Here is a 13,110-nt window from a genome sequence, read left to right as displayed (position 1 = left end):
ATCTATCTATCTATCTGTTTAAAGTTTGAAAAACAGGCTGCTGGGTATCACCACAAACACTGGCTTTGAGCTTCATTGTGTCGCCAAGGCGTGTTCATTGTATCCAGCTTCACCATATTGCACAAGCCATGATGTGTCTGTGTATCACCATGGATAGACTGTGAGTCATCCTACACAGTATTACACACTCTTCCTCTCACTCTCATTGATGAGGTAATCTCTCGACTGAATGGGCGAAGCAACTGTAGTTTCACAGTAAGGTCAACAGCAAACCAGGCTTCCTGGTGATGTGTCTGTGTGGAGCTATTAGTTAACATCGGTAGACAGTGTAGTCCAGGCCTTATCCATTTCCTGCACTAATGATATGCACTTATTAAATAACTACTTATAGATGGATGGAAACATTGTGTTGCACCTGTGATGGTTTTGGCAGTCACTGAAAGGAATACACTTGGTGTATTGTGAGTTTATTACATATTGATAAACACTTTTTTTAGGTAGGTATTGTCTAGGGAATTTTTAAGCAAAAATGCCAAATACTCTTTTGTTCCAGCTTCTCAGTTGTGAGGATTTGCTGTTTTTCTTTGTCTGTTGTGATGGTAAATGTAATATCTTTTGTATTTTAAGCGTTGGCTGGATAAAACAAGCAATCTGATACCATTATCTTCGGAGTTAGGAAATTGTGAGTCGCATTTTTCCCCATTTTCTGACATTTTATGGAACAAACAACTAACTAAAAGTAAGTGGCAGCCCTAATTTGCCTTTTCATCACACACAACTTTACCATGTAGTTTGATTTGATGACAGTCAGTCCAGTTTTTAAACGTGATTGCGTCATATGCACAAATTATTGACAAAATCCTGACCTGCTTCTGGGTTCAATTCAAGCATTATATACGCTAGGGTTTGCAAAAGCCGAATTCAGGCTTGTGCAGGCTTTTCATTCTTGTGACACTTGACTCATTTAGAACTATGTGCTATTAACACGTCATGAACGCTTTCCTAAAAGTATCTCTGATCTCTTTTGGGCAGTATAATCTCAAAATGAAGTAAAAGTGTCTCAGGTACAGTGCTCTACCTTGAAAAAGCTCAGAGTTTCTTATCCTGAAAGGTTTGACCTCAGAGACACTTGCCACGTGTCTTTTCGTCATCTGATTAGGCGGTAACCCAGACTGTTGTCCCAGTCCAGTAGGTCAGACTAAGAACTGCAGGAGGATAAGGATATTTAAGGATATCAGACTATTTAGCAGATGAGAATGCACAAACCGTGTCTCCAGAAGTATAAAGGGTGGACTAAATTATTGGATTTTTGTCTCAATTTGAAAGGCATGGTCTTCTTTTGTTTTTATGGATATTTTTATATTACATTTACTTTTGGAATACTAGCCGCAGTAGCATGTAAATGGTCATACTCTTAATGAAATCGTACGTGTTTGTTTTCATATCGCTATATTTTGTTTTTGGTGTTGTCTCTCTTGCTCTGTATGTTGTGTTGGTGGTTTGTTTTTTTCCCATCAGTATGTCAGCATTGTCTGCTAAATGGCAGCCCGCCTGTCTTTCTGTCTCAACAGATATCCCTCTCTGTCATGATGTCTGTCCACTGTTCTCCCAGTGATTTGCTGCTTCTCCACTCATACCTTCGAGCTAGTTTCTCTTATTCATGAAGCTATTGTGGGAAAACGGCACAGATACCATATCTGATTCTTGAAACTATGTGTCAGCAAAATGAATATAAATCATGTAATACATCATTGATAAGCATCAGTGGGGTGAGAAGCAAATTGAATCAACTAGTCATTTGAATTTACACCATGACCCAAATTTGAATCCTGGTCGTTAACTGGCTTCACCATAGGAATTGGCCTTTGTTAGGCTTACAGTAATCTGTCATGACATCTAGTTTCCGTACTTCCGATGCAGAATCCCCTATGTGCACATAGTATATTTGTAATTTCAGCAATTTCCCCATGCATAATGCATAGTTTTCCCAGCTGACATGAGATTGATTCTTGGACTAAGGCAAATATTGATTTAAATGCCAACTTTTGCAGGATATTTTTGCACAGGACAGCTTTCTGATTAGCTTTGAATATACATTATTTTGCTGCATAGTGTGCCTCGTGTGCTTAATCTGTTTGTCAGAAGTCATGCTCCGCCATGTGTCCTGTGGTCTAATCTTTCCAACTACGACTCCCACATCCTGTCAGCCTGCCATACTTACTATCTTACAACAAGACTGCTAATCTTGGACAGAGCTTCTGCTACCACCTCTTTTCATGATACTTGGCTCATATCCAGAGTTTCATCAAAGGTTCATCCACAATAAACTACAACACTGTTTATAATGCTGGGTGTGTACTTTGCTTTTGTGTATATTGAGCAGCTCGGTGCTCCAGTAGAAACTGATGTTGAGCCGCACTGTCTCGCATTGAACTCGCGAATAAGTTCACTTTGCAGCCTAATTAACACACTTGACTGTAAGTCACAAATCACAAAGGAATTAGCTCAGCAGTAATCAAGACATCTTTAATCCCAAATCAGACCACGAAATAGTCTTATACAAAATGGAAGAGAAGCTAGTCATGCTTTTTTTTTTTTTTTTTTTTAAGCGGTACTAATGGATCCTTTTCGCGCTGACGACACGATTACGTCACGGTGTGAGCTGGAATCAAAACTAAGAAAAGACTGGAGGCAAACACGAATCACCTTAGAGTAGTAGGCTGAAGTGATGCATCGAAAATGTCATCTTGCTGTGTTGTTGGGTGCCAGAATCGAAGGAGTGTGGCTCCAACTTCACATTTTTATTGCATACATTTGAGATGACAAACTGGGATTCGAGGCTAGCGAGCTTCAATATCGGCGAAGCATTTCGAGATTGAGAGAAAGCGTTGCTAATAGTTTGGCCGTTAGCAGAAGCATTTCAGAGATGGAGAGTAAATGTTGCTAATAATTTGACGATTAGCAGAAGCTAAACTGTTCGCAACATTTTTCTCTCCATCTCTGAAACGCTTCTCAGATATAGTAAGACTCTCTTTTTGACTTCTTTGGGTTGCTTTGCAGTGTGTGCAGCTGTTGCCAATGCTGGAATAGCAACGTTTTCTGCAGGATAGGCATCTAAAGATTGATATGCCTTCAGTTTCTATTTACTGTGCACACTTGGTTACATCGTCATGTTTACTAACAGAAAAGAGGTCTATAGCAACAGCATTGAAAATAGTCAATCATGTACACTCACATATTATCCTGCCGTGGCGGGCCCATTAGTGGTCATCTGATAGCTCTCAGACAGACCTGCTGATGGAGCCATATCCTGGGCCAGACACTGTATAGTTTTCACGAGTGATGCACTTTACTTAACATTCGATGATCAGAGCAGTGTTGACAGGGTTGTAATTGATCTTATATTGTTTTCAAAGCAAGAGGAAGCATTTGGGCCCCTCAAATAAGTGATTTTCACAGACAGCTGCTTCTGTCCACATAACTTGTCAATGTGAAGATGTAAAGCAATGGGATTCCTCTCATTCTTTTGTTAACTTAGCTGGCATGTTTCATTCAAAGCTGCACTAAGCAATGTCCTTTATCAGTTGTCAACTATGTGATACTAAGTATCATGAAAATTTATTAAACACTAGTTATATGGGGTATTTTTGCAACACAGCCCAAGTAAATTAGCCTAACCCGTCCTTATATCAACAAAAAAAGGGTTGTGGCCTACAGGTAAAAAATATATATTGGGTTTCCCCAAGCATGAGGCTATTTACATGATCAGAAGAGTCATGTATCATCCGTTTACTGTAACTCCTTGTTTGGCAGTTATGTAAAGGATACTATTGTATACTGTATGTTTAAGAGGAATCATCTGCAATGAATTGGTTGGATAAAGAGATGCACACAACAGGTACTTAATTCAACTTGGGTAAGGTTTACTTAATATGTCATTAAGGAAAGAAACACTTTTTAATGTTCCTTTTCTGTTATGCAACAGATTTTATCTGATTTAGCAGATCTGTTTCCGTTAAATCAGTCGTACCATCACGAGCTCGGCTGTGGACGGCAAACTTTTCTCATCAAACTCTTTGCAGTTATTAATTGAGCAACTAATCATTAACACCTCTAAATTGGACTGATGCTCATTCATGCATTGATTGGTCAGGCATCGACTGTGATTAACTAACTTGTGATGATTGAAGGTGGGATTGGCTTCAGGGTTCTGAACAAGTAAAATCGAGGGTTGAGCTGAAGGTTATTAGCAGGTCCTGCCCCGGAGGTCCAGGGTCTGGGCAGCTTATCAATCTCTTAATCACCTCTTGGCACTGAGCCCCGATATGGAGCAAGCCATCACACCACATATTGCACTAGGACAGCAAAATGGAATGTGCTCTTTGCTAAGGGTGCGAATAATCTGCATTTACCCCACTTCACTATGACTGGAGGGTCGTAAACTGCATTTAGCCTATTTGTTTTTGTTTCTCATAAATCATGCTATTGTGGAACTCAGTGAGGATTGCACATGTGTGGATATTTGGCATAATATAGATGATCTGTTTCAGTGGAAATAATCAACTTTATAGCTCTGTGTGTGTGTGAGTGAGGAAGAGACTCAGTGCAGCCTTGGGACAGAGGCCTGATTTGAGACTCAGAGTGTAGCCGGACAGGATTAACTGAGGGAATGTCATGCATCTGTGCTATGAGCACTAAAAGAAGTGTCTCATTCTTCGGGAATAAATGTTCTGTTGTCGGTTGGATATGCTCTCTGAGACGAGAGGTCAGGGCTGCATGAGGGACTCTTGAACTACATGAAGTGGATTCCACAGCCATGTTTGTGTATGTTGGTGGGATTTAATGAGGGCTTTACTGGTGCTGTGAGTCACTGGCTGATGACGGAAGTGCAGCGCCCTCACAATGACAGGGTGTTAGGCTGCTCTTTAGATTGAAACTGCTACCGGAGGGAAGAAACACCAACGGTGAGCCTTGAATTACTTTCTTGGTCAGCTAATTTTAAGGAAATATTTCATCCATCATGTGCGTCAGTGAAGGCTGTAATTGGGTAGAAGTATTTGTCTTGTGTTGCAACCCATTTCGGTCATATGTTGACAGTCAGCCAGCTGTTTAAATGGCATCTACACAAAACCACCTCAACATCCCCTCAATTCTTTAAGAACGCCTGTGGTTTTTGCTGGTTTCTCATGTTGCTGTGCTGTAGTTAACTCTGTATCATCCACCACAACCCTGCAGTCAGACTGATGACAGAAAAAGAGGCACCAGTCCCGGTTCCTAGTCTCTGAGTCAGATTGTCTTTGGCCTCATTTCAGTTCCTGCTGAAAGAATTTGTGAATCCAACATTCATATATCTGTCAGCATCAAAATGTCATACTTATGTTAAGTAGTCTACCATGTGATGGCTCTGCTCTGATTTTTAAAGTGATACAGTACAGTTGTTAGCGAGTATTGATTTGTTAAAAGAGAAGTCAAAGCAGTGTTTTATGTTTTTTGTTATATGTTTTTATCCGTCAGCAACATTAATGATGACGATTACGTTTATTCACGGATGGATTGTGTTTGAAATTACTCCGTTTTAAAGTTTGTAGGTGTGTAGATACATGAGGCCTGTACTACGAAGCGAGTTCAACATACCCAGGGTATCTTCTCGTTATCTGGCTTCACTAACCCTAACAAATGAGATCCCGCTGAGCGGTCCTACCAAGCTGGTTATCAACTCGGTAAATCAACCCAGGGTTTTCTCAGTCTGGCTGTGAGCGCGTTCACATGAACGGGGCGGTGTTTTCAGCATCTGACTAATATCAAACATGGACAAGTCCACAGATAGGCAGAGCGGCACATTTAACAAAGGAAGAGCCAACTATATTAGACAAATACGAAGAAATGAAACACATAATCCAGACTAAAAGTAACACAGTTGAAGCTGCCAAATGCAGGAAGAACAGCTGGCAAAAGAAAAAAACTCCCGATGTATGAATGCGTAAATTAACAGAGTTATTAATTTAACGACACACTCAAAAGTAAGATATACACGTCTAGATATAAATAGCTTTTACGTGATTAGCGGATAACTGGATTACACCTAATCATGCCCAGTAATATCAATGCGGCGTGTATGACTATTTGAACCTTCTTTCAGCTGCGTCCCCCCCTCTCAGGTGGTGTGAAATGGACTCAAGAGGAAGTTTAAAAAAAAAAGTATGAAAATATAATTCAAAGCGGGAAGAACCCACAGCATACAGCCAGCTGTCCTTCCTGCACATGTCAGTTTAAACTGTGTTGTCTTTTGCCTGGATTATGACTTAAACTTTTTCATATGTGTGTAATATTACCATACGATACGAAGTGATCTACCTTCGTAGGACGGAAAACCCAGGGTTAACCCTCAAGTTACCTCGCTAACGCCAAATCCTGCTTCGTAGTACAGGCCTCTGATGTTTTTCACGTCATTCATAACATTAAGAACATGTAGGATGAATATTGTGCACTTTATGTCACAGAAACACAAAAACAAGTTTTGAACACAGCATTAACATATGATCACCTTTTATGTTGATATAAGGAACTTGTTAAACCGTTGCTTATTTACACATCCAGCAGTTACAGAGCAACGGGTCCAATATTTACTCTCTTTTAGCTTTGTTTTTGGTCTCCACCAACGAAATGTGTGGCTCTTTACCTGCTGAATGCTCAACTGTTCACCAGCTACCTGCTAACTGTGTCTGTCTGGTGCTGAGCAGTTGATGTACAGTGAACCCACTGCGGTGTCTACGCAGTGGTGATCGGCGGGCTGGAGCCGCGGCATCAAGGTCCCGTCCACACACGTGCCAAAGCCAATGAAGAGCTGAGCACGGCAGTAGATCGTTAGAGTCAGCCACCTATCTGCCATGTTAGCATCACGGAAGCTGTTTGGCTAGAAAGACACAACAACTAACCATAATATCTATATATCTACATTTATGATCAGATTGACACATGTTCTATTACAGACTCGTGACGGTTATGGAAACTTAAAGTTACATCTCCTCTCTTATACATTTCCAGAGCCTCTGGCTTTGACTACTTCACTCAGAGCAGCTGTCAATCACAGCTGTCAATCATGACGTCTCACCCCCTTCTTATAGCATCATTTAACTAATTCAAACCAAACTTATCAGAGAAATAAACACTTGAATATACACCAGCGTCATAAGAACTACCTAAAATGACAGAAACCATCTTTGGGAAAAATGTATTTGATGTGTACTTTGACTTTTTATTTTGGCCCATACACCAACTTGGAGGGGGAGGGCCTTATGACCTATACTGCAGCCAGCCACCAGGGGGTGATCAAGATGTTTTGGCTTCACTTTTGGGGAGCTGTCATGTGCAATCTATGGTTCCACCAGTAGAGACTGACCTCTAGTGGCACGTGCTGTGTGTTCACATTGACACATTGTTTTCATATCGTGATTTGATACGTGATTGATTATAAAAAATATCCATTATGGCCCCTTGAACATATGGCATACCTCCAAGAACACATTTCAATCCTTGTAAGTTTACTGATGGGGTATACCACTGGGGAGATGTCCACTTGTCATTTGTGTAATGCTATGTAGGAAAGTGGAGTTTGCAGGGCTGACTGTCGCTGATCAAACACAAGTGAACAAGTTGAGAGCACGAGCAAATGAGAGAGAGACATAGTGAGCGAACAAGAGAGCGATGAGAGAACAAGTAAAGAAGAGAAATGAAACTTTCTTTGCTAATAGTTTCATCACTGTTACATTCTACAGCAGAAATAGATAACAATCAAGCACTCAGCAGATCGTGTCCTTTGGAGACAGGCATTGTAGAGTTTTCAGACTTCTCCGCAAGGTTCCTTTTCATTGATTCATAACATCCACTTAGGGCTGCTCCCTAAACGTCAATGATTCTAATTAGCATTCGAGAAGCCCAGTGTCGAATCTCATTTAGTCTGTCAAATCACTGCACTTTTTTTTTTTTAGCTGCGTCATTGTACAAATAACAGCCCGACAGGCTATATACTATTACAAACTAAGTCTTGTCTCAAAAGTACCTTATAACAAAACTTACTGTATTGGTAATAGAGAACGGAGATGGCAACGCGACTTGCGCAGCTCAGTGCTAAATATTGGCGAAGTCGCCTAAACTACTTTTTGAACCAGGCGCTGGTACAACGGTTCTCCTGTGGAGAGAGGCTCCAGGGTGCACTAGGGTTTTTCTTTGACTGTGTGGAAATGTGAGGTTCTCAAAAATTGTGTTTTACATCCACCGAAAAATGTCACGCAACAGTAAATCCAAAAAACAGCAGGATAGTTCTGTGTTGTTCTTTGCCTGATCTTCGTGGTTCTTCAGATCTGTTGGAAATACAAACAGGAAAGCGCAAAATGGACTTTTTAGTAGTTTGGTTGTATAGTTCCTGGAACTGTTTGGTCTAAAAAGGCCATGGTCAGAGAAGGAAGAGTTGTCTTGTGTTACAATCCCCAGAGCAAAAGGACTGAAGGTGTAGCATGTAAAGGAAGGTCTCCAGAGACAGACTGACGTCAATGGAACACAACCACCAACAGGTTTACAGGAAACATAGAGGTAGCGTTAACACGATAGAGGCAGCAATAGGGGCAAAGTGCAGGTTTGTTTTTCAGATAGGCCATGTTTATGGGTTTGTGTTTTGACACTTTATATGCACCAGCTGGATCATGTCTGGCAGCACAGATTTATTTTACTTTTGCTTTCTCTCTGAAGTCTTAAGTGACAAAGAGCAGATTTCTCATTCGGAGCTCTCTGTTTTCTGTCTCCTCTTTCTGTCAGCAGTCAGCAATAGGAAGGCTCCTCCTCCAGTCCCACCCCGCACCACATCCAAGCCCCTCATCTCGGTGACGGTGCAGAGCAGCACAGAGTCGGCCCAAGACATATACATCGACCAGCAGGACCGCGGCAGCGAGGCCAACAGCCAGTCGGGACGCAGCAACTCCTCCGACAGTCTCTGTAGCATCCGCACGGGCAGTCTGGCTAAGTTGACCCGACCTCTACCAGTCCCTGTCCCTGTCCCTGCTGGATTCCCTGCACCCGCTGCAGGCTCTGCACATCCTGTTCCAGCCCCTCGTGACCTCCCTCCCGCCACTGTTGCCACTACCACCACTTCCACATCTACCCAGTCCCAAAATGACACCCTGAGCTTTAGTTTCACCCTAGAGCAGCCCCCGACTGCAACCAAGAGGAAACTGTCCTCTATCGGAATTCAGGTAACAATTGTCTACTTTTCATTTTTGTATTGAGGTACAATCATACTGGGAGGTAGAAGTATTTGACTGGTTTTCTGTTGTCCATGACTTTTCAGGTGGATTGCGTTCTGCCAGTCTTAAGAGAAGAACCACTATCCCTGACTGCCCCCCTTAAGTTTCAGTCAATTGGAGTTCAAGTGGAGAACGGCAGGCCGTAAGTATTTGATGCGACAGTGAATGGTAGCCACAAGTGATCTGATGGTTTACATTTCTCACAAGGATGCTGTGAAGACAGGATATTAACCTATACATATGTATGGTTATATTGCCCTTAATGGAATCATTATATGCAAGTGTATTGAGATATTAACGGCTGGTGATTTCACATGTCATACTGTATGAGAAATGGAGAATTCAAATAGTCATTTCAAGATATAGTATGAACAAATGGAGTGAAGAGAGTATTAAAAGAAAGTGCACTCATAGGAATCGTATGCAAAATAGCTTTATGTAATTGGTGATAGATCGAGCATCCACACTGAAGGCAGTGCTATGGGTCAGAGTACAGACGAAACCAAACCACTGCCACCCTTATACTTACCAATTTAAAGGTACCTTGTGGAGTATTTGACTAGTAATGTTATGAAGCCATGTTTTTAACAAGGGGGTTTCCGTTTTGTGTGTATCATGCACGTTCATTAGCATGCAAGCGACGAGATACATATCCCTGCTGCCAGTTTCATGCTATTCTGCTGATCGACAATTGGTGGCAGTAATGCTCCAGTAAACGTAGCGATGCGCCGACGAAGGCAGCGAAGAAGGCGTTAAGCGAGCAAACGTGAATGTGAACAATGCACGATTTAAAATGTTGCTTTGCAAATGTTTCATTAAAAAATCGAATGCATTCAACACGTATGTTAGACCTCAAGGATACACATTTTGGTCAGTAACACTGAACTTAACCCACTGGGTGCCTTTTTATTATTGTGACAATGATTTCAACCCTACTGCTCAGCCCTAGACCTCCTGTCTGTCTGAACACACTGCAGCTCTTCTCCTTCTTTTGCCTCCATAACTGCACACACTCACATCGTCATTCTTTGTTTCGCCTGTGTGGTGAATCTGCAGACTATTGCTAGGGTCATTCAGCAGTCAGCCTGGTAGCAGTACAGCAGCTCAGGGCTCTGATTTATGTCCTTTTACTCCTGTTTTGACTGTAGGGAGCTGAAAATGCGTCATTTAAACTTTTCCAGTTCACAGTAATTTCCCTTAATCACATTTCTTTGACAGCCCGCTTCCTTTTTCCCTGCTCATTATCTCTGAAGCAGCAGTCCGCTAAGCTTTTTATGTTGTATACCTGATTTGTTGCTAATTCCCTCCTGCTGCCTGCTAACCGTTCTCGATACCGTGTGTTTTCGGACTCTTTGTGCTCCTTTGCAGTACGTGATACTGCACCATCAGCTGCCATAATGTCCTGTCAGTTAAGCTCACTGACCCCAAACTGTTACTGTAGAACATGTTTCGCACATCACTTTGTTGTCTTATTTATGTAACTGTCTGTCAGAAGCTGATGTTTATGCATGTCTTTGCAGTCTCAGCCGGGACAGCAGCATGGCCTCCAGACAAAATACAGAGACTGAGCCTCAGGAGCCCCAGGATGCCGCACCCACAGAGAACAACACAGCCAACGGCCCCAACAGTCAAACAGCGAACGCCACCGCACCCAACAGACAGGACAAAGCCATGGACCAGCAGCCCCTTAAACACACCTCAGCCCCATCCAGGATATCCACCCCGCCCCCGGAGACTCTGGACCCGGCTTTAGACCCCTCCTCGCTGCCACCGCCAGATCCCAGCCTGGAGACGGGAAACTGCAGCTCCCATGGAGATGCCGTTCAGCCCAGCACGCCAGCTTGCCTCCGAGACGGTAACTGGTTCCTGAAGCTGCTGCAGGCGGAAGCGGGGCGCATGGAGGGCTGGTGTCAACAGATGGAGAAGGAGACCAAAGACAACAAGCTGTCAGAGGAGGGTAAGTGATATAACTGCATGAAATGGCTTTCAAAACATTACATTTCATCATTTTAGCATTGACTTTGCACCAAAGTATCGGTTTTTATGACATCCCTACCTGAAGCTGCTTGGTTACTAGAATAATAAATAAAATACAGTTAATAGCCTGTCAAGTCAGTAACATGAAGAACTTAATTGAGTTAGTGAGGTCCACAGACGGGGGGATCAGGTCAGGCCTCGTCCATGTTGACCATGGACAACGAGACAGAGCACTACACAGTCATTACTGCCATCGACTCCCAGTAACTCTGCTCATTGGAGGGGAAGTACACTTTGTTTTAGCTGTAACAGAGCGACTGCAGAGTCATTTCACTTTTTTCATCTCCGAGAATACCACTCAGGCTTTTAGGCAGATCCATCTCTGCAGTGTCTGAAATATGAATGAGCAAGGAGCAGACTAGATGTAGAGGCTCCATCCGATCATCATTCCTTCTGCTCTCTGTGGTCCTGAATTATGAATTTCCATTTACATGCAAATATTAAAGGCGGAAAAAATAGCTGAATAAAGAGTAATTTGTTATCCTCCCTAAGATTGCATTAATATATTTCCTGTAAGAAAATCATTACTGTCACAGAACGTTAATTGGTAAATGTTGAGATAAATATTTCATTACTAGACAACAGGGATAAACTGTATATAGTCGCCCCCTCCTATGTCTTGATGCAGCTCTCTCTTTATATACTGTGTCTCTCAAGTTACTATGGATCTCAAAGAAGCTGCCTTTTTACGTACTTTTGGTAGCATTATGTATCTTTTTGAGCTCAAACTGTTTCTATTATCTCTCCACAACATTTTGATGATTTATTATACTCTTCTCTTTCGTAGTTTTGGGGACGATCCGCAGTGCAGTAGGCAGCGCTCAGCTCCTCATAACAAAGAAGTTCGAGCAGTTCAGAGGGCTCTGTAATGAGAACTTGGTGAGTGGCTTCATTACATCCCATTGAATCTCTCTTTTGATACGCTACATGTTTTCGTTAGCCTCTCAAACTCTTACTGACCCACTTTTCTTTCATCTTTCTCCTGCCAACATCATTTGTCCTACACACTCTGACATGCAGAAGTCTTCCCATTACATTTAGAGAAGGAAAATCTGAAATCTTTTCAGGCAGAAACAGGAAAATCTTTGAGAATTCATCTAGTCAGATTCACTGTGATAGATTCTTGTTCATTTGACTTACTTGTCCCGCTGTTCCTCTTCGCTTGATTTTCTGTTACAGGTCCAATCGTGTTGAAATTTAATTATCTCTGAAAGTTTATTGGTGTCAAATGCATTTTCTCTTCATCCATTTGCTCGAAAGGGAGGCTGCCCAGGAAATATGTGTGTGGGAGGAATGTGATTAATTCTCTGTGATTTGACCGAAGCCATTCATCTATCCCTTCTCTATACTGTCTCGTTTTCCTCTCACTAGGACGTAAACGCCAACCCACGACCAACAGCGCAGGACCTCGCGGGGTTCTGGGATCTGCTACAACTCTCAATAGAAGACATCAGCATGAAGTTTGACGAGCTTTACCAGCTGAAAGCCAACAACTGGCATTTTCCTGAGAAATCAGAGAAGAAGGTGATGTTTGGTGCCAGACGGTTTTCATTGTACTACAGTTTTTTAGATTAGAGCAATAACTCAAATCAGTCATTTTTCAAGCAAAAACATTGGCTTGCGTCAGCTTCTCAAAAGGGAGGATTTGCTAATTTTCTCTTTATATCATTTTAAATTAAATGTGTTTGGGTTTTGGCACATTTGGTCAGATAAAGAAGCTATTTGAAGATGTCAACTTTGGGCTGTTTTATAATGACTATTGACCTGGGCTGTCTTG

The 13,110-nt window shown here is 42.1% G+C and overlaps 1 protein-coding gene across 5 annotated transcripts in view; it reads left to right on the top strand.

The window, feature by feature from the left end:
* dlgap4a (discs, large (Drosophila) homolog-associated protein 4a) overlaps window positions 1-13,110 on the top strand; it is a 105,563-nt gene that overhangs the window by 88,458 nt on the left and 3,995 nt on the right. For 3 of the 5 annotated variants that reach the window (XM_037771667.1, XM_037771670.1, XM_037771672.1), the window contains 5 exons: window positions 8,812-9,245; window positions 9,341-9,438; window positions 10,817-11,253; window positions 12,121-12,212; window positions 12,705-12,857. In XM_037771667.1, coding sequence (XP_037627595.1) covers window positions 8,812-9,245; window positions 9,341-9,438; window positions 10,817-11,253; window positions 12,121-12,212; window positions 12,705-12,857 — 1,214 coding nt within the window. The remainder of the gene's footprint in view (window positions 1-8,811; window positions 9,246-9,340; window positions 9,439-10,816; window positions 11,254-12,120; window positions 12,213-12,704; window positions 12,858-13,110) is intronic. The other 2 variants (XM_037771669.1, XM_037771671.1) reach the window with 1 other exon arrangement.

The sequence above is a fragment of the Sebastes umbrosus genome, chromosome 6 (genome assembly GCF_015220745.1).
Source record: "Sebastes umbrosus isolate fSebUmb1 chromosome 6, fSebUmb1.pri, whole genome shotgun sequence".
Taxonomy (NCBI): domain Eukaryota; kingdom Metazoa; phylum Chordata; class Actinopteri; order Perciformes; family Sebastidae; genus Sebastes; species Sebastes umbrosus.
This window is presented reverse-complemented; position numbering and strand designations above follow the sequence as displayed.